The sequence below is a fragment of the Podarcis muralis genome, chromosome 1 (assembly GCF_964188315.1).
Source record: "Podarcis muralis chromosome 1, rPodMur119.hap1.1, whole genome shotgun sequence".
Lineage (NCBI taxonomy): Eukaryota > Metazoa > Chordata > Lepidosauria > Squamata > Lacertidae > Podarcis > Podarcis muralis.
The window spans coordinates 104,512,185-104,534,723 of NC_135655.1; the positions used below are offsets into that span (position 1 = coordinate 104,512,185).

The window sequence follows — 22,539 nt, forward strand, 5'->3', positions numbered from 1 at the left end:
GGGGAGGGCTAATTTCCAGATGTCTGGCAAGCGGGATGTGTCGTCACGCTTGTTCATGTTGTGAGGGTGTTTCTCTATCTCGATGGCTTCCATGATTATTCTCTTGTGGTGATGTTCCATGTTAGAGAGCAATTTGGAATCTGCAAAATTAATTTCGTGTCCTGTTTCTTTCATGTGTTGGAAAAGAGAGGAAGTTTTTTCTTCTTTTTTGACGGCATTCTTGTGTTCTGCGATACGTGCATTTATTCGTCTGTTTGTTTGTCCAATGTACGTGGCTGGGCAGACTTTGCAGGGTATTTCATAGACCCCTTGGTTTTCCAACTGGATTTTATCCTTGGGGTTTCTGAGGATATTGGCTATCTTTTGGTTGGCGCAAAAGGCTGTTTTGATATTGTGTTTATGGAGGATTTTGCTAATTTTATCTGTAGTGCCCTTGATATAAGGAAGGAGGGCCATGCCATTGTTTTCTTCTGTGTCTTGGTTTTTGGGGGGTGTTTCTTTTTGGATTAGCTTCGTAACCCTGTTTTGCTGGTATCCATTGGCAATTAACACATTTGAGAGATTCTGTAACTCAGTTGTCAAGTGGTCTTTGTCAGCCAGGCGTTTGGCTCAGATATGTTGACGACACCTTTGTAATTTGGCCACACGGGAAGGAAAAACTGGACAGCTTCCTCACACATCTCAACAGCCTACACCCCAAAATACAATTCACTATGGAAATAGAAGCCAACAACCAACTTCCCTTCCTTGACGTCCTAATCTACAAAAAACCTGATGGCTCCCTAGGACACACTATCTACCGGAAAAAAAACACACACCAACCGCTACTTACATGCACAATCACACCACCACCCTGCACAAATAAACTCCGTAGCCAAGACTCTCATCTCCAGAACCAAACGCCTGGCTGACAAAGACCACTTGACAACTGAGTTACAGAATCTCTCAAATGTGTTAATTGCCAATGGATACCAGCAAAACAGGGTTACGAAGCTAATCCAAAAAGAAACACCCCCCAAAAACCAAGACACAGAAGAAAACAATGGCATGGCCCTCCTTCCTTATATCAAGGGCACTACAGATAAAATTAGCAAAATCCTCCATAAACACAATATCAAAACAGCCTTTTGCGCCAACCAAAAGATAGCCAATATCCTCAGAAACCCCAAGGATAAAATCCAGTTGGAAAACCAAGGGGTCTATGAAATACCCTGCAAAGTCTGCCCAGCCACGTACATTGGACAAACAAACAGACGAATAAATGCACGTATCGCAGAACACAAGAATGCCGTCAAAAAAGAAGAAAAAACTTCCTCTCTTTTCCAACACATGAAAGAAACAGGACACGAAATTAATTTTGCAGATTCCAAATTGCTCTCTAACATGGAACATCACCACAAGAGAATAATCATGGAAGCCATCGAGATAGAGAAACACCCTCACAACATGAACAAGCGTGACGACACATCCCGCTTGCCAGACATCTGGAAATTAGCCCTCCCCACAAAAACTGACACCAGATCCAGAGGCACACAGAACGCCATCACCAATCAACCACACCAGACCCAAACCCAGACCCTCTCCACAGATAAATTACAGACACCATCCAGTAGCCAAACCATGATGGCACCTCCGGATGCTGCACCCCCCTGCAACCCCTACACAGATCTGGCTGGCACAGGCCACAAAACCACAGCTCGCCCCTATACACGAAGCCAAGCCAGAGCACAACTACAGCCATCTTCTCAGAAAAACTCTTCACAAAGTTCAAGAGGTCAAGACACAAAAGCTTTAGCAACTAATCCACACCTAATGACCCACCTAAGTGGTACTCAGGATATCACTCAAGAAATCACTCAAGATATCCCTCAAGCAACTAAGGAACAAAAGAAGAAAAGGCACACTAGCCTGGGAACTTCCTCTCGGCCCAGAACATTGGAGGCTACACACCACACCCCTCAACAGTATTTATAGGAACTCAAACACTGAGATCCTGCTCTGTTCCAGTAACAAGAAGCCGAAAGCACCAGCCTGAAGATGACGAGTGAGACCTCGTCGAAACGTCGCCTAGACACCCCAACTTTTACACGGGAAGACACCCGAGGACACCAAAACCTGCATATATATATATATATATATATATATTTCACATTTGCTCCACTTTGGGTAGAGTTCACTTTACATTTGTGTGACAGTGCTTACCTGTTTTTATCCCCTACCCTCTACCCTTTCTGTTCTAGTGCCACCAGTGGTCACAATCTAATGATCCTGTGGAGGTTATAGCTATATTGATAAACAGACAAAGAATTTTTATTTATTAGTCTCTTTCTTCCCAGAGTGACTCAAAGCGACTTACATTAAAACCAGTTTAAAAGAACCAATTAAAAAAACCTAAAAACACATCCATACAAATAAAAGGCATGGCTTACAGATCCCATCTCACTAAAACGAGGCCATAATGCCGCTTTTCAAATTAAGGGCCAAAAGCCTGGGTAAAGAGAAAAGTCTTTTCTGGGTACCTAAAAATAGATAAAGATGGCACCAGGCATGTAATATTTACACAAGAGGGGAATCCCCAGTGAAAAGGCCCAATCCTGTGTCTCTAGCCTCTGAACCATCCATGGAAGGGGGCACATGAATTATCACAGAGTCTGGGGTGGTTCATTTAAGGGAGAGGCGGTCTTTGAGGATCTGGGGTCCTGAACTGCATAATTGGTCAAATGCTTGTTAGGAAGATAGAGCAATTATAGCCAGTAAATGTTGAAGCAGCCGGAGTATTTATTTTCATTTTATTTGTTACATTAATTCCCCTTTAAGAAACGGATGAGTGGCATTGTAGTCGCACTGGGTCAGTTGAGACATATCATTTCCCCATCCTCCAAAACATGGTTTCAAGGGTTGGGATCATGCTGCAAGCTTGCAGACTTCCTCTGGCTAAAAAAAAAAAAGTATTAACACATAATTTTAAAAATGCAACAAAACAGTCTAAAAGAAATGATGTGCACAATGCAAAATTCAAGGAGAAAGTAGCTCATTACTGAGTTGGATTGGGAAGGTAAGGTGTCATGTTGCTTTCAAGAGAAGTATCTGATAAGACCCACTGATGGAGGAGGGTCCCCGGCTCTATTCTATCTTGATGACAAGTGGATAAGTAAAGTGTTTTGGTGCTTGGCCGCAGTGACATTTTCCTGACCCTTTTAAGGTGGTCCAAAAGGAAACAGCGTAACCTGAGTACTAAAAGAAATAATAAATCCGTAAGTGTGAAAACCGATGAATTTTAAATTTCCTTCACCTCCTTCACCTATGCAGAGCCACTCAGAAAATCTGCCTTCCACAAAACACATGCAGTGAATGACTACAGTGTTCTTTCCCAAGGTTTGACCAGATAAAAATATGGTGAAACTTTTGAAGCCACTCAACATGGCTGGCCAAGCTCAGTTTGTATGATGCGTGTGGCAAGTGGTTTATCCGAATAGTTCCAGGCATATTGTGTTTTTGTACTTGGCTACTTAAGCCACAGTACTAAAAACACAGTAACTTTGAGGTTTGCCCAAGCATATAGATTATCTGTTCTTCATTAGCATAGTTCAATTTGGAGTGAAAAAATGAGCAATTGGATTACTTGGAGTAGGTGTGTTAACTGCTGTATTTTTTGCGTGCTATGTCAGAAAGCAAGTTAGAGGCAGGCTTGTTATCATTCTGCTCCCAAGAAGATAAGCAAGTTGTGGTTCCAGATATTCACCCTCTATCCAAGGATGTGAATAGTGATAATACCAGCAACGTGGCTTACCATGCTATCCAAGTATGGCCATTGTATATATGTTTCTAGGAGGACCAGAATCTTAAAAATGATCATGGATGTTCTCAATATTCTATTGAGCTTGAAGGTAATAAGACACATGTATTGTGCTACATGTTGTCGTGCCAAGATCTAAAGTTAACTTTCTAATGCCCTTTGGTGTGTGTCAATATAAACTGCATGTGTACTTAGCTGCTTGTCTACTGTAGCATTGTATGGCAGAAAATGCATGCTTTTGAACTGCTGTGGGGGCAGGTTTTTATAATGCCTTTGTGATCAAAAGGTTTCATGATGTTAAGACCTTGGTGGTTGTTAAATTTTGACATCAGGAAATATTTCTATGTGATTTCCATTGATGCAAACTTTCATTTTGGGTATATTAGACTATTTTTTTTGACACCCCGCTTTTCAAAAATGAGTATACACTGCTTGAACATTAGTCATCATTGAATCAAAAGATGCAGTTGTACCTCTTCTTTCTTTACCTTTCTGTCATTAACATTTGCGGAGCTGGCAATATTATTTCTCCAAGATTACATTGATGGCATATTTTTAAAATTGTTGTTGTTGTTATTTTTAAAATTGTTGTTCTGATGGGATTTCTTTTTTTCTTTTCAACCACAGTGAGGAGAGGAGATGTCTTGGCAGCATGGAGTGGGATTCGTCCCCTAGTAACAGACCCCAATTCTAAAGACACCCAGTCCATATCTCGGAATCATGTGGTGCATGTTAGTGACAGCGGCCTTGTGACTATAGCAGGTACCAGACCTTCACTTTCAACCTGAGATGCTTGGGTGGGGGGAGGGGGTTGAAATGGGTGAGGTGGCTGGGCTCTGCACTTGAAAGAAGCGATAAGTGGAAGGGCTAAGCCACCCTCTTCTAGCACAACTCTTGCTTTGTTTCAAATGACACCCTCCCATCACCTCTTGCTAACAGAAATCATTTGTAGACTACGGTTTGTTAGCTCAGTTGTCTTAGCTTGATGGAAGACCCCGCGAGCGCATTTTAGAAGGGAACAGGCACTGGCCTACAAGTGACTTAAATATAAAGGACTATGCACACTGCACACCTCAAGTCATTAGTAGCAGTACCAGTCATACCCCTGGTGTATCAGAGACCCACCCTCATCTTTCCCTGCCAGCTACTGATGTGAGCAACAATCAGGTCTGGGTCAAGGCACAGGAACATTCTTCTAGCAAGACAGTAAGCAACAGAGGTGCTTCATAAAGCAACAGGCAATCAAAACAGCTGTGTGGCATATTCGCTGGTCCCAGGCACTCAATTCTCCCCATTATAGAGCCTTTTCAACTCAGCGGTTACACTAGCTGAAGCCAATGCGAAGATTCCGACTTATGCACTGGGGCTTTCCCTCTGCATGCACCCAACACTCCCCCCCCCCCATTTACTCTGAACGGTCAGGAGAACCCCCAGAACAGCACATGGGGAGAGGAGAGGGAAGATTGTTCTGCTGTGCAAGTGGAAATGTTTGCGCCGATGAAATGATCTCCTTAGCACTAAGTTGAATGCAACACCAAGCCAACATGAAAGAGCCTTTGCTCTGACCTTAATAAACTGACAGGCTTTTTTAGTCATTGAATTCTTTATTAGTGAATCGATCATTAACTTTAATGGTCTAGCACTTGGTACCGAGTGAAGTTAGTCAGATGCGTAGACTGCAGTTCTCAGTTCTGAAACAATGGGACTTTTCGAGGGAGAATAGTTTTAAGGGTCGTTACATGGGATTTGTATTGGATTGTAGCCTGACTTTGTAATTTAGAAACCCCAAACCACAAATTGTTGAGGTAGATAGGAAGTGGCGGATGCAGGGTGCCTTCAGTATCCTTTTACATTAATGTTTCCAGGTGGGAAATGGACAACCTATCGCTCGATGGCAGAGGATACAATTGATGCTGCAGTACGTGCTCACGGCCTGCGTGCGGGTCCCTGTAAGACAGTGGGTCTCTTCTTACAGGGTGGAGAGGGTTGGAGCCCGACTCTTTATATTCGACTGGTTCAAGATTATGGACTTGAGAGTGAGGTGAGGCTTGTGGTGTGATTTCTTTTTAAATCTTAAAACTTTGCTGTAAAGAATATGACACCTTGGATCCGGAGAACTGTGAGCAGAGGGGAACGTTATTTTTATTTCACAAAACTTGCAGCTTGATTGTACTAAAACCTCAAAGCAGTTTACAAAAAAGGATCTTTCCTAGCCCTCTGTAGCTTCCTGCAGCCAGCCCCCAACCTTTCTCGAGGGTTTCTCGAGGACCCAGTGTGGGCTGGGTTAACTGCGGAGGGGCTGTTGGAGGAAATTACCCCATATCTGGTGGAAGCATCTTCTGTGAGCAGAGGAGTGTGTGACTTCCATCTCACTCGTCCTCTGGATACTGGTGTTGGTAGGGACCATTGCCCTGCCCTACTAACTGATCCAGGTGTTGCCACTACAACCAGCCTACGAATGTTCAGAGGGGCCACACAGGAAGCAAAAAAGGATGGAAGAGGCTGGAGTGAAGGAGAAGAGGAAGCAGAGGATGCAGCGGGAGAAGCTAGAATGAGGCAAAAGGTTGGGAATTGTTGGGCAAGGGGTAGTGGAAGAAAGGGAAAGGGGCTTCCCGTCTCTCACTCAAAATGCCTCTTATTTTGGCCCTTAGCTAATTCAAAGTTCTTTGTTTAGATTAAGGATTTTTAAAAAAGCATATGCATCAAATGATTAAAAGCCAACTATAAATGTTGTTTAACTGGGCTAAATTGAGCCCTAACCCATTATTATTACTACTATCATGTCTGTTGTTGTTATTATTCTATGCTCTGTAAGCCCAATTTACACAATCCCAATTTTGATCAGTGTGCGCACGCACATGCATCCTGTCTCCTAACTGTGACAGTCGAAGAAGCCTCTTGGCTTCTTGGTCCCAAGTGAAGCTATTCTTCAAATGTGACGACAGTAGCAGAAACCTTGAAGCGTCATTAGTCACTGTTCCATTGATACATGCATAGCTGTGTTAGTGCTAGCCTAAGCGTTCCCAGCACGAGTCGTTTCCTCCCACCCAGCCCTCATCAGATGCCGCCTTTGGCCTATTAGTTAACAGGCCACAGGAAAACTGTCAAGGGCAGCTCTGTCTAGATGGAGCTGTATTCCAGGAAGTGCCGACTGATGAAACACTTCTTTTTTTAACCCGATCTTGATCCCGTAGGTGGCTCAACATCTCTCAAATACATTTGGGGACAAGGCCTTTGAAGTGGCAAAGTTGGCCCAGGTGACCGGGAAGAGGTGGCCTATTGTTGGAAATCGCCTGGTTTCCGAGTTTCCTTACATTGAGTCTGAGGTATGACAGTGAGACCCTTTGTTGTCGTGTTGCTTCTTTCCTTCTCCCCACCCCAGTTGTGTTTAAATGCTCTGCTCCCTTGAAGATGCTTATTCTGCCTACTGCCTGGTGACATCAACTAACAGAGGTAGCGCTATACACAGCGAAGTTTCCTTCCTTATTCTATCCTCCCCACACTTCCCCAGTTTAAATCTTGGGTCTGCCATTAGGCAAGCCAATATCTCTCAGTCTCCATCTGCGATATCAGCGTGATAAATACTGATCTACCTTACAGCGTTGTTGTTATTATAGGCAAAGTGCTTTTAACATTCTAAGGTGTTATAAATGCTTGCTGTTATCCAGGTAACTCAAATTGTCCTGCCCATTCCCCATAGGGGGGGAAGCAGAACAGGGCTGCCGGTAGGAACTGAAGAGGGTGGTATGCTTAGGGAGAAGCAAACAGCAGGTGGAATTCTGTGTACGCATATAAGCTAGAAAGGATGTAAAGCAGGGCAGGTTTTACACTGCAGTGAGATAAGCATGCGTTACCTGCTCGTGTGTCTGCACATCAAGCTGCTGTCAAAGGCACGGCTGCAGTGGCCAGTCAAAACGCTGGCAATCATTTAAGGATCCTGGGAATATTAGGAGGAACTGACTCAGGGCATGTAGCAGTGTGCCAAGAGTACCTTGTAAAGTGCTGATGGTGGAAGATCTACTAAGGTTAGGAAGGGATTGCAGTTCTCTGAAGAATATTTATACCTATGGATGAATATCTCCTTCCCTGCCCAAGAGAACGTGAAGTATAACCTCTGAATTTCTGGGTGAAATGTGTTTTGATCAAATGCGATACCAAATGCACCTCTGTTTAATCCGAGAAAACAAAAGGACAGAGGACCATTGTAGTGTAACGAAAGTTCATCTCAGTAGCCTAGAATGTATGCTTTCGAACCAGGGTGATGGTGGGTAACTCCATCTTGAATCACAGTCTGTATACATTACATTACAGAACATTACATTACATTACCTCTTTCCCTTTTCTTTTTAGTATTGTAATCTCTCTGTCCAGAGCCAGGCTATCGAACTGAAACAGATCTTTGAGCTCTCTCTCTCTGTGTGTGTGTGTCTCAAATATTGTAGATTGAGTATGCAATCCAAGAGTATGCCTGCACTGCGGTGGATGTGATTGCTCGCCGCACACGCCTGGCCTTCCTGAACGTACAGGCTGCCGACGAAGCCTTGCCAAGGATAATTGAGATAATGGGGAAGAAGCTCAAATGGAGCGAACAGAAGAAAAAGGTACAAGGGCGGGCCTCTAGGTTCACAGCAAAAGGATTGCGAGATCCTTCCCCAAGAAACTCATGGGCATTGGCGAATGAGCCATAGCTGCTTTGGATGTTGTTTTTGTCAGGGTTATGGCCTGTGGAGGTTCAAAACCCCACTAAGCCAAGGTGCTCGCTGGGTGACTTCATGCCTGTCGCTTTCTCTCAGCTAGACCCACCTTGCGGGGTTGTTGTGAGATAAACAGTGGAACAGACATGTGCACAGTGGTACCTCGGGTTACATACGCTTCAGGTTACATACGCTTCAGGTTACAGACTCCACTAACCCATAAATATTACCTCGGGTTAAGAACTTTGCTTCAGGATGAGAACAGAAATCGTGCTCTGGCGACACGGCAGCAGCAGGAGGCCCCATTAGCTAAAGTGGTGCTTCAGGTTAAGAACAGTTTCAGGTTAAGAATGGACCTACAGAACGAATTAAGTACTTAACCCGAGGTACCACTGTACTTCCTTTAACTCCTTGGAGGGGTGTGCACAGACACGCATGGGCACCCCCCCCCCATTCTGGTTGGGCCCAAACCACATGCTGCGTTTACTCAAGCAATGCTGCTAAAATAGCCTCCCTTTGGGGACTGATCACCTTCCCTGCTATAACATTTGGAGGTACTCACCTTCTTCCCAGAGTTCCCTTTCCCCCAAAAGCCATGGAGGAGAGAGAGGAGATAAACAACATGACCCAATCCACATGGTGAGTACTGCAACTCTTGCCGTAACAACTTAGACCTGTTACTGAGGGCAGGGCGATTCCCGCCCCCATGGCCTTCCTGTGGTGCATGTAGTTTGCACTGGAAAAAAGAATGTCTTTCATAAACGTGCTTTCTCCCTTCCTTCCGCCCCCAGTAGCTGTACTTCATGTGCTCAAGGAGTTCCAGTATCTTGTTTTCAGGCCTTTTGAAGCTAACTTACTTGCTATGGGAAACAATATTTTGTCAAAGCAGGATAGCTGGTTTCATCTGTAAGTCCCTACTTCCTCAAAGGAGCAGAGCCTGGAAAACACTGAAAAAGAGTCAGGCACATTGAATACAGGAGCAGAACAGCAAGGAGCAGAAAACAGTGCAAAATGAAGTTTTGGAATGGAAGAGGGGATTTGAAGATTCCCAACTAGGGGCTGCCTCCTCGTCCTGCTGCCTGAAGAGAGTAATCACAGCAAATGCCAGTAGCCCTCAAAAATTGGATGCACTAAAGCCTGTGTCTCGCCATTTAGTGTATTTATTGTAGCTATAAGATACCAGCATTAAATTTAAAGGCCATCTCTTGTCCCTTTCCGTCTGCAAGCACAAGCCTTGCTGACATCGCTGCTAGTTGCATGTGTGGATTGAGGGCACGTTAGAGCCTTTAAAATCTTTACATTGCACGTCTCCCGGAGTAATTATCGCTTGATAATCAACACTTGTACAACCAAACCAGTGATCTAGCTGAAGCATGAAATGCTGCCTAATCTTAATTACCTTGTTCACCTTTAAGCACTTTTTGGTCATCAACTGCTGATATTCCTCTAAGGACCAGCAATTATAATTAAGTGAAAGGAGCCAGTAAAACATTACAGCAAAGAAGGAATTCGGAATGTAAATATTTGCTGTTACCCTAGAGTTGAGACACTGTGTGCTGCTCTCTCTCTCTGTATAGGAGCAGCTTGCAGAGGCGAAGAAGTTTTTGTACTACGAAATGGGCTACAAGGCACGATCAGAGCAACTGACGGATCGCAGCGAAATCACTTTGTCCCCAGCAGATATTGAGAGGTAAATACATTGTGCAAGGTAGTAATTGCTATTCTCTGGGGTCTAGATAGAACTGTGGTGGGTAGGTGGCAAGTGTTAAGAACAAAACCCCCAGCTGGGCTGAGATGGCAGATCCTTTTATTTAATTTTGCTGCCATTGTACATGATCTTTCTTTGTGTTTATTTGCCCCATTTGAGGCTGGCTTGAGGGGTGCATGGGGTGTTAGGGGACGGGTAGGACCTCTGGTGGGGGATACATTGTGTTCCTTCTGGGGTACTTTGTCCACCTTTGGTCCCCACCCTGCACTCAGCTCTCACCTGTTACTCCTAGAAGCTGTAAGCGTGTGCCAGTGCCCACATTCTTGGAAATGGCTTTGACTGGCCTTTCCTTCTCCATGCGAAGACAGACTCTGGCAGATTAAGTGGATGAGACCAATAGTGGGTCCAACAGTCAAGAAGGCAGTTTCTGCATGAGCTGTGGAGGGAAATGGTGGGCAGATGGGGCTTGGCAACCTGGGAAGGTTTCCCATCTAGGAGAAGGAAAACTCTGATCCTAAACCACCACTGCCTTGTGGGATATCTTTGGGAGAAGGAAGACATAAATCAGGAGTGGAGTCCCTAAGATGTTTGGATGGCATCATATGCACCTCCTCCTGGCAACTCCTGGTGCCAAACATATTGCTCTGCTTTCCTTTGGACCACATCAGCAAGGCTGAGAGGGAGGTCTTATCATCTGGGCAGCCCAGGACCTCCATATACACTGCCTAGACTTGCGCCTAGGGGAGGTCACTTCAGCTTGATCTCACCCCCAGAGTACTCCGAGACAGACGGATGCCATTAGGTTGCCTTTAGTGACTGTTTGACATTCCCTGATTGGCTAAGAGCATCGGGCATAATTATATCTCTGTCTTGGCTCAACATCTGTTGGGTCTGTGTATGACATTGCCTTGTGTATTCAGATGATTAATCTATCTGGTCCATTAACACTCTCTCTCTCTACGCTGACTTGCAGTGGTTCTCCTGAGCTTTTAGGCCAGGGATGAGGAACCTCTATGGCCCTCCAGATATTGTTGGGTTCTCAACACCCATCAGCCCCAGCCAGCAGTCAGGGATGATAGGACTCGTAGTCTATCAAGATCTGGTGAGCCACAGATGTTTCTGATCCTTGCTTTAGGCAGACATTTCCCCCACTTCTGCTACCAAGATTATTCAACTGGAGATGCCAGTGTGCTGGTGTTCAAAAGTATGTGCTCTACTATTGAGCGGCACCTCCTTCCCCAAGATGACTGAATGCTGGCAGTACTTGGTATGGTGGAAGGTGGTATGTTATGGCATTAAAATGAGGAAAGTTGAGTAGCATTGGTGACAATAACCGTGGCACTGTCTGATGGTGGAGATTTTGCAAGGAAGGAGGAGAACATCCCATAGGTTGGGCTTCTTTATAAAACTGCTTTTGCTCTTTGGCATTATATAGCTGTTTCCTGAATTATCCATTTTTGCAGATATAAAAAGAGATTCCACATGTTTGATAAAGATGGCAAAGGCTTTATTACCATAGTGGATGTGCAGCGTGTGTTGGAGGTAACATTTTACTTACCTTAAAAAATACTATCAAAATTGCCTGACGTGCTATTAATAGTGTTTTGTTAATCCAGGATTGTGGGTTTTCCCCACTTTCATAAACTTTTATAGAGCATCAACCTTCAAATTAATGAAAGAGCACTCCATGAGATTTTGAATGAAGTGGATCTGAACAAGAATGGGCAGGTTGAACTCAATGAGTTTTTGCAGGTGAGTTCCTTCTAAATATGTGTGATTGTTTTTATGCATATATTTTATAACATATGCAAAGTATAGCATGACAGGAAGGGGTGGGCAGGCAGCCCAAGCGAGCTAGAGGGAGGGGGTAACCAAAACAGGTTGGAAGGATGTTTGCTACATAGTTGCCAATGGTTGGACAGACGGATTTTCCTTTTTTTAAAAAAAAAGCATTCTTTTTTTGTTCCAGCTATATGATAGGGATGGAATATCTTGCATAATCTCTTCCCATCTCATTATTACACCTATTTAAAAACTGAAATTCAAAAAGAGGGGAGAAGCAAAACAATATACCCCCTTCCTATGATAAAAATACTAAATTTGTGCTATTGGGCTGTAATTAATTCGACATCTGCTTGACGCATGGATTACTCCAGGATCACATACATGCCACATTCAGTTTCCAAGCACACCTGCATTGTTAAAATTTGTGCACTCCATCTTTCAGTTCTCTCTCTCCCCCCCCCCTATTTATTTTAGGGGGGGCACCCACCCAGACTCACAGCAAGGTATGAGAGGCAGCTTGAGATGGGGTGGGGGTAGGGTATTGCTCCAGACAACAGCAAGTAAATCACTGAGATCTCTCAACCAGCGTTCATATTGCTGCATGTTTCTTTCCTTGATGAATCCTTTAGCACACGGTCTAGCCTTTCCCTTAGCCAGATCTGCCCTTGGGGTTTGATGTGTGAAGGGAGAAGCTTGCGTGTGTGGCCCCCTCCTTCCTTTGCACGGCCGATTCCCTCCCCTGTTGTAGTTAGGAGTTTCCATAGCCTGCCTGCAAGCAGAATTGGAGCCCCAGTTTTTGAAGTCTGTTCTCATTCTTGCTAGCAAGCATAGCTAGCGGTAACCGGAGTTTTGCTGAGTTCTATACATCGGGGCAGTTCTAGACGTCGTTGCCACGAATCAGGAAGTGGGGGAGAGTATCAGTACACAGGAGGCGGAGGAGGAATTGGCTAACACGATCCTCAAGCGCGTTCTTGACTGCCACGTTGTGTGTTTGCCTTGATGTTTGAACTCTGCCACTTGCATATCAATTGGCCTGTGAATTGCTCCCTTATCCTATAAAACCAGAGGGGAGAAAGTTGGCCTGTGGTTTTGTGGGTGCAGAAGGTGGAACGTAGGAACACACGTGTCTTTAATTCCAATGCTGCAAAATACACAAGCTCTAAAGAGGCTTCTGAAATGCGTCTAGGCATCCATTTGACTCCTTTCATACAAGCAGCAGCTTATTTGTTTTCCATTGCCAGCCAGGTTTGTTTTTGTAGAGCCTTCCTTGGTCAGGTTTTTCAAATGACTGCCAGGTCCTTCCTGCGCAGTGGCAATGATGAATGCAGAACATGAGATAAATTAATGCTGGGGATTTTGGTCAATGTCAGCCCTTTCTTCACTGTGTCAAGTTAAACAAACAAGATCAAGGCAAAGGAAAATGGTAATTGTCTCTCTCAAGATGGGTTGCAGATAAGAGCACTGTTGAATCTAAATGTGGAAATTTTCACAGGTTGAGTCTAGCGTATTATATATATTTGTGTGTGTATATGTATATTCTCCCCCCTTCCACACATAGTAGAATAAGTTATGTGAGTACATTTATTTATACAGAGGTTTAAAATAGAAAATTTGCCTGTAATGTAAATCACATTAAGGCGTTCTTTTTTAAAAAGAAAATCTACTCCCCACCCCCACTGCCAGCTAACATTACAGTTTCCCCTTTCTCATTTATTCTCAGGCTCCAAAATTAACAGGATTTAATTTTAGATTTTGAAAGTCTTATTCTGTATTGGTAGCACTTTGATTTCATGATTGTATTTGTTTAAATTTTGGCTTGTTTTGTCAGTGCCATCATGTTAAGATGAAATAGCTTATCCTGCTGTATGTTATTTGTGTGAGGTTTTTTTTAAAGGGACCAGCTTTATTGTGCTTTGCACACTTCAGATATTTAGGGGTGCATGCTTAAAACCATTTAACACAGATTTGCATTTTTCATTTAAATTTCCAACCTATCTTATCCCAAGTACTTGGGCCAGGTAATAATACCAAACAAGCCAATAAAACTAATAATGCCTATTTAAAATATAAAATGCAATGTTTAATTCATCTTGTTCTATACCAGTTTCTCTCCTGCCATCCAGAGCAGAGCCTGTAAAAAACAAGATCTGGTTGCATTTTTGGGAAATATTCATAATTCAGGACTATACCAGTTTAGAATACAGAGTAGGGGATCTCTTGTTTGACATTGCCTCTATGTCAGGCAGAAGGCTTTTTGTCTAGCCACCTCCCTGGTGTGCTATCTTTGTAGGTAAGGGGTGCTTTTCATATACAAAAACTTTGGGACAGGTGATTTCACACTGCATGTATTCCTCAGTTGGCATTGATCCACGTGGATATAATGTATTGTGGTTCGAGGACCCGATCCCCGCATAGTGGAATGAAAACACAAGGACACGTGATATAAGGTTAATGGGCAAGAAAAGGCCACAACTTTATTGATTACAGCAAGTGAAAAGGTATTGGCTTAGGCATTGGATTACGTCAGCTGACTCCACCCCCTCAGAGAGGGGTGAGTCTAAAACAGGGGGGTTTATTCACCAGTAGGTGGAGCCTGTTGATGCTAATCCAACTATAAGCTCTCCCCTGATGTCACCGAGGGTCGTGCGATGGCCTCCCGCCACGCAGGCATCGGACAGAATACACGACCGCCGGATTCCTTTAACGGAATACCCAAAAATTGAAGGCGTAGGCGATGGCCACACCTAGCCCTTCGACACACCACAACACATTATTCCAATGCCTAACCTACCCACCAATACCACGAAAGTTGTGACGATTGCTACAAGGTAGGCGGAAAAACCAAAAAGCCTAATGCCAAATGGAAAAATTCCTACCAGGCCCCCCAGACAACCAGGGCGACCAACCTAAGGTCCATAGCAAGGCCAAAGAAAACCGAGACCCTGAGCTCTAAGGGAGTGGAGGGTGGGTGACTCGTGACGGGACGACGAAAAGTGAGGCCGGGAGGCTGGCGCCGCAGCAATTTAGGCTGCTGTACACGCCCCCTTGAAGGCACCTGGTTGGGTGTGTGGGCGTGGGCGCCAGCCAGGTAAGTGGGAGGCAGGGGGCAAATGCCCCCTGCTTGAGGCGGAGACCGGCTCCCGCCCACAACCACTCCCCTTTCTTGCAGGAGGAGAGTCTTTGTCATCACAGGCAGGCAGGTAAAAAAGAGAACTTCCGAAGGAGTAGGTCTTTTCATTTATTAGATACACATGATCATTCTTTGAATAAATAGAATGATGAGTGGCCTACTTCTGTTTTCTTCTTCAATACCTGTTTCCTAGATTTTTAAATCTCCAGGGTAGGGACATATCCTTCTGTTCTTTGAAAGTACCATGCTCATGGGTGATGTTACTGTTGCTGTTGCATCCATTCGTGTTAGTCTAGTCTTTCAGATGCTCCAACCTGCTTAAACATCATGGCTTTTCTCAAGTAGCCAGAAGAGCTCCAATGAATACTTGCGCTTGCTTAGGCAGTCCAATGAGCTAACATAAAAGTCAGAAATATTCATATCTATATATACCTATATCTATATCTATATGTAGAGATATATATAGAGCTATATATAGATATCTGTGTGCCCATATACATACACAGAGAGAGAGATGAATATCCTGGAGGAATTTCTGATTGCTCAGAAAAAGGAAAATTGGCCAAATAATGCCTTGCACATTGTTCATTCATCTCTGCTTTGGCCTTAAAGGAAAAAAAATCAGAGAAGTAAAACGAGAGTGTGGCTTGTAGCACTTGCTGTCAGGTTGATAATTGTGCGATGCAAGCCCAGCATAACAAATAGGACAGGAAGAGCAGTTCTCCAATTGTTCTGTTGGCTTTCTCACCGGAGTAGCAACAACATGGAATCAGAACACTGTTAAGAGAGCATGCCCACCAGTGGTAATATTGAAGATGCTGTGCTCATCTTCTGAGGTGTGGAGGGCGGTGACACAAGAGTGATGTTTCTCATTGGTCTTCCACTCTGGATTTTGAGAGTGAAGTCTGGCTCTGCTTCACCACAGAGTTTTGTAATGTGTTAACGTTTGCTCGTGTGTTAAGACATCATATATATAAAAAATCTACATTTCTAAATGAATGAGTCTTCTCAATCCTGGTGTTTGTTTGTGTTTTAGCTCATGACTGCTATTCAGAAAGGATTTGTCTCTGGAAGCCGTCTAGCTGTACTTATGAAAGCTGCAGAAGAGAACATCCACCAGCGCGATAGGATTTCAGTAGATCGGAGTGGTGGCGGTCTGTGAGTTTTGGGAACCCTCGGCTGCAAAATGGTGGATCTCCTGTTGCTGCTGAAAAACATTCCAGTGCTTTCAGATGTGTCCCGCTTCCTCTGCTTGATCTGTCTGGCATTGAGCAACCGTACGGAAAAAAACACTGTTGCAGTCTGCTTACTTAACAGTCTACTATTGCAGTCCTTAAAGTTCTACTACCATTTTGACTTTTGGCCTCCTTAACTGGGTATATGTTTCTGCTTTCTGCAGAATCAGTGGTGGACATGCATTTGGAGTGAGGGAACTCTGCCCCCAGTGCCTTTTTCTGGGCAACTCCTGGGGGATCTGCACTACACCTTGGCTGCCCTTGGGGCCCATGGCAGGAGATCCAGGGGCAGTTTCATTCTGTCACCTGACGTGGAACAAGAAAAAATCCTTTTCTACCTTAGTAAGGTGGCCCCTGGCTCTCGTCTCCTATCTTGCTGCTTTGATTTGGCAGAGGTGGAAGGTGCCAGCATGCCTTTAGTGTCTTATACGTCAGCTTGTTCATTAAACTTCTGGATTGCTTTTCCCTTTTTCTTTTAGGAGAAGTGTGTTGTGCTAAATATTCATCTTGTTGCCTAGAACTTTGGGGATGATTGTATTATTATTATTATTATTATTACTGGTATTGCAAAGCTATTAAAGCATGCATGTCGTTTTAAAAAAATGGAGTGATTTGTTGTTGAGGAGAATAAGAGTTCTCACATCTGGATTTTCCATTGAATATTGCACAAAATATAAATGTATGTCCTGAAAATTGCCATGTTAATTGTGTCCGGGTTGGAGGACATATTGAGTTCAACATATTTAAGTCTCATTGAAACTAGTGGGGCGTACTCAATTATGTCCTTCACCTGTGATTTACAGGTGAATTTCTGAAATCACTTTAAGACAAGCATAAGTTTAGAAGCACAACACAAGATTATTACGATCATTATTTAAATGGTGCCTATTATGCCACCATGGGAAAACGCAACATTATGGATGGAAGTTTCATCCCTGTTATTTCTTCTATAGCAAGTGGTAAAGTTTGTGGTGCATATACAGTAGTTGGGTTTCTTGTGAGGTTTCTATAGTGTTTTTAATGCCAGTATCTCAATTTATTGTTCGTTTATGGAGAATACACAAAACAAAGCACAAGCCGAAACTATTCTAGCATCTCAGCATGTTTTGCTAGAGAAACATGGAGCTGGATTTCATTGAATTATTATTAAGGTGGCCTGTTTGATTTTGGGCACGCTTTTGAAGCATGGGTTTTCATTTATCTTTTGCCTTCCAATTAAGTGGGATATTGCCACTCAGGTCACTTGGAAGCTTTCTTTTTGCTGTCTGCAAAATAAAGGAATAGTATGCAGCAAAGAGAAAAGTTGGCATCAGGTGGGCCTTTATTTTGATATCTCTAAGGGCTTTTACCCTCATGCCAGTTTTTTTTATTTAAGGGATACTCCTGTAAGAATTGACATGGGAAAGTTCTGCACTATTTTAACGGCATGCCGAGATCGTTTTCATCATCATTATTACTCTTATCATCATTATTTATTATTGTTAGTTTCACCCCCTGAGTGATGCAAAGAGGGCACCCCAGGGAACAAAACGTAGGAGCTGGCCCTTAATAGCATGTAGATGTAAGAAGGGTTTCTGTGCACAGGGCTTTTCAGTACTGGCATATACCGCAGGATCCTTCTAATGGACCATGGAACTATCTTAATATTCCTGCAATGCCATCCCCAAACCTCTCCCCTGGCAAAAACACTTTTTGAAGGTGTAGAGGGCATTTACTGCTAGGAATAGCTGCAAGTGTATTAAAAGTAACCCGGCAACTAACTTTTAGAAGGATCCATTCACATTTTTGCATATATACTTTTTTTTTTTCATTCTCAAGATGAAGGCGAAGAGCCACAATCTAGTAAAAGATATTTGAGGGCAACGTTCTCTCTCTCTTTTTTTTAAATGCATTTTTATTGAAGTTATACACAAAAACAAACATATAAGAAAATACAAAGAAAAAATTACAAAGAAAAGAGAAAGAAAAAAACAACAACACTCATCCGAAAAAAGAAAAACACACAATATGAACTTCCTTCCATCCTTTTGATAAGTATCAAATATCTCCTTCCATTACGTATTTGATTTTCAATCTATAGTCTTAAATTCACTCGCTGGTCGTATTGTTCTAACCCCGTCAGTTCACTTTAAACATTTATTCCAATATATTTCCAAAATTTGCTCCAATTTTTCAGAAATTTCTGTTCATCCTGATCTCTTATTTTATGAGGGCAACGTTCTCAGAGGCCTGCTGTGAAATTCCATTCAGACATTTCTTTTTGCTATGATCAAGGTCCCTCAGACTTACTGTTTTCTATGTTGGCAGTAGCAGGAAGGAAATGGAGAAGAAACAGATTTGTTTTGCTTTTAGACCCTGAGCATTTCAGATAGACTTGAAACATGTGACTAAATCCTTTTGTATATTTGGACATTTGAGACATCTGTCTCTGAGCACAAAGGGTTATTTTGTGCTCTCGGCTGCTTCCCCTCCACACCACCAACACACATTGGGCTGGTTTTTTCATATCTGTTTTCATCCCCTTATATATGTGTATGTGCATCTAGTTTGGGGGACATGAAAAATCAGCACCAACCATTAATTGGAAACTTGCTTTCCCACATATTGCAGAATGTGGGGAAATGACTACCGTATTTTTCCGTGTATAAGACGCCCCCGTGTTATAAGACGCCCCTTATTTTTTTGGATTCAAAATTAAGAAAATGCACTATACACTCTCCGTGTATAAGATGACGCCTTATTTTAAACTTCAGAAATTTAGGAAAAAATATAGTCTTCTACACGGAAAAATACTGTATTTCCTCTATTTGCACCCCTAAAAGGGTGTGTGTGCCAATATTTGTATATAATCAAAGTAGCATTTTAAAATTTCACACCTTCAGACAAAAGAACATCTGCTATCATGTTCTCTCTCTCTCTCTCTCTCTCTCTCTCTCTCTCTCTCTCTCTCTTTCTTTCCCTAACCATTCATCCATACCAAAGTCAGCTTAGCAGTAGGGCTTTTAGCACTGAAGAGCAATGGGTATCCAAGCCATGTTACTTAAGACAACCTCTCATACACCTTTATATGTACATTAACAGAAGGCAACACAGGATTTCCAGCAATGTCTAGTTATGCTAATAACTTTAGCCCTATCGGGGCATCATGAGCTCCTGTTTTCAACAACACAGGAGCATGGAGCAGGCAGCACCATGTAGATTTGCATCTGATGTCCTGTGCTTCCCCCCAAGGTCTGTACATACAGCATAACACTTCTGAGAACTTCCCCAGAACCTTGATTATGATGGGGTGACCTTCATGCGCACCACTATGTTCATGAATGGCCCTTCCCTAGAGACGTCGGTGGGACTCCCTGGTGTGGTTCCATTCCTTTCTCCCATAGCTCTTTAGCTAGGCATTACTCTCCTCACCATTTGCTACCAACACCATGAGCATGCACTTGTATTGGTTCTTTTCCTTTCTTCCGTAGTTTTATAGTATGCACGTTCCCCCATTTTGGGTTGGATCTCTCTGAATGTCTTTTGCTTTGTCACATGGGCGCCACTGCTTTGTACAGGAAGCGAAAAGCTCTGTGCATCATACTTGATTGATTCAGTCAAATGATAGGCGGAGAATTACTTGATTGGCACGATATTCTGGATTTTTGTTGTTGTAAGTTTGGAAGATGGTCACATGCGGGAAATAGAAAGCACGTGCAGGGTTTTTACTTTTCCCGGATAATAATTCTGTATAATGCCACAGTGTTCCAAAAAGAAAGCCAAAAAACAATGAACAGCAAAACAGCCCTGTGGTTTGGTGTGTGTGTATGCACACGTACCTATATGCATACATATACATATATACTTTGCCGCATGTTTTTCCATCTGGCACTTTTATGTATTGTGACGGGTTATTGTTCAGGATTGGACTGTTAAATACTGTGTTTGAGGCTGGGTTGTCATTTTTATAACTGTCTCTGTGTTTTATTGTCATTATTTATTACTTTTGATATACAGAATGAGCTGCATGCATTTATAGAGCAATAAGAGGATGTATTTAATGTGCCTTGTTTTTAACTGAATAAGAACTGAACACATGAATCAATAAAACTGATTAAAATGGTCCACTCGCTGGCATTTTGATGTTACCGGCAGTTACGGAAATAAAGTTGATTAGTCTTGAACTATACCCTCCCTTCTCTTGCGCCTCCCCCCCACCCCACCGGTGGTTAAAAGTTTAAAACAGATTCTTCTTAAACCTCCAGTTTTAAGGGATAATATAAATTACTGGCCTTAACTCTGTGTATCTGGTTGGGCAAATTAGGAGTTAAGATCCAAAGAAGCTTGTCATGAGGTATTAACAGTAGATGTCCATTTTGGAATACAGTAGAATATATTTTCATTGCTACCGTGGAGGGCTTTTTTCCTCTTTTTTCCTCTCTCCTCCCCACACTGTGAGATCAGAAAATGGCAACAGCCCACAAATTGTTACCAGGACGGACTTATTTATTTATTTTGTTTCATTCAGCCCAAAGCTCTTCAGGCACCATGTCCCCAGCCCACACTGATGAGTTTTATCATGACTAAAATCAATAGGAATAAATGGAAAAGATTACATAATCCATTTTGATCATCTTGCATGTCAGGTTAGTCCAGAGTTGCCAAGTGCTGATAAATGTTCTGAAAAGAGAGGGAGGGGGGAAGCTATATATTTTCATTGACAGCAAATCAGCTAAGCTGTTTATAAGTTTTTAAGGCATTAAAAATAAGAATCATTCTCATATTCTTTTATAGTCCCAAATTTACGTTTGGCGCCTGGGCTTTATTCAGATTATGGTTTTTGTTTCTTAACGTTTGCTGTCAGAATGCATTTGTTTTGCTTCGTCATGTGACTGCTCTGTGGTTGGCGGCCGGAACATTATGAAATGTTTAGAATCAATGCATCTTGGGCACATAACTGCAGCCCCCCCCTAAAAAAATATGGCTGTGTAGGTGATGTTTTTGGAGACACATTATTCCACCAAAAACCTCAGAGCCTGCTACCTTCCTTATGCTCAAAAGCGTTACTGCACCTCCACCCCACATCCTTGCATGCACTTTTAGAGGGATAGTTGCCCTCTCCACAGAGATAGATAGATAAATGAATTCATAATAAACCTAGTGAAATGGATGTGCCGTGGCCAAGGTTTCTGGCTCCAAACACATAGGGAAAGGAGGACGCGCATTTTAGCAGCGAGCCTGGAAAATACCAAGTGCTTAGAGTGAATTCCCACATCAAATTTGAACTGATTGCATTTGATTGGGGGAGATTATAAAAGAGAGCAACATCTTCAGTGATGTGCGTTTTGCCGCTTAAATGAGTTCTGTTTCTCACCCGCTGAAAATGAAGGGCCTCTCAAGTTTGCCCATCTCCTCCTGCCTTCTTAGTCTCATTCCTTCCCACCTCCCAATTATCCACTGGAGGTATGAAACGTATACAGAGGCGCAGGAGCATTCATGCTGTACAATATTTGCACAGGTGTTGTGATCAGGAGGCTGCTGCGGGCATCAGTCCAGAATCAATACTTCACTCAATCTGTGTGAGACACAACTAATTTAGGAGAATTCCTGCTCTTCTCTCCCTGCGAGTATCTCTGCTCTCCATAAACTGTCAGCGGCTAATTCCTTGCTGTGCCTATTTTTAATTCACCTGGAGTTTTTCTTTTTCTGAAGGCATAAGCATACATTAGGTTACTGAGCTGGATTTGTACTGAAGTGCAGAGAGATTTGCTATTAAATCTGCCCCCCCCCCCCCCGAAATACTGTTAAGCTGTTACATTTTGGTATGTATAACTGAAGCTTTAATTTGGCCCTCACTGGGTGTTAAAGTCGTTAATTCCTTAAAAGTTTTTTCTTTCTTTTTAAGCGGGTGCAATATCTTGAATTATCTGTTATTCAACAGCTGCACCGTCTGAAGAACATCTGTTCTTCTCATGATGCAGAGCTACATGCTTTCTGTGGTGTACTCTCTTGGTTTAAGCACAGTCTCTGTAACGATAAAATCACTAGCTGCAATCTGGTTTAAAAATATACCCACAAACGCATTGTGTCTTTCTTCGTTCAGTGAGAAGGAATATCCAACTTTGACATGCTCTCTCCTGTCATCCGAACAAGACATTTGGTCCTATCTTACCAAGGCACCCTAATCTGTTTGTCTAAGTAGCGTAGATGTA

The 22,539-nt window shown here is 42.9% G+C and overlaps 1 protein-coding gene across 2 annotated transcripts in view; it reads left to right on the forward strand.

Moving 5' to 3' along the window:
- The window catches only part of GPD2 (glycerol-3-phosphate dehydrogenase 2), a 97,022-nt gene extending 76,570 nt beyond the window's left edge, over positions 1–20,452 (forward strand). For both annotated transcript variants that reach the window (XM_028746177.2, XM_028746184.2), the window contains exons 10-17: positions 4,424–4,558; positions 5,662–5,837; positions 6,991–7,122; positions 8,239–8,397; positions 10,068–10,180; positions 11,662–11,740; positions 11,852–11,950; positions 16,150–20,452. In XM_028746177.2, coding sequence (XP_028602010.1) covers positions 4,424–4,558; positions 5,662–5,837; positions 6,991–7,122; positions 8,239–8,397; positions 10,068–10,180; positions 11,662–11,740; positions 11,852–11,950; positions 16,150–16,275 — 1,019 coding nt within the window. In that variant the 3' untranslated portion in view covers positions 16,276–20,452. The remainder of the gene's footprint in view (positions 1–4,423; positions 4,559–5,661; positions 5,838–6,990; positions 7,123–8,238; positions 8,398–10,067; positions 10,181–11,661; positions 11,741–11,851; positions 11,951–16,149) is intronic.
- Positions 20,453–22,539: the final 2,087 nt, after the last annotated feature.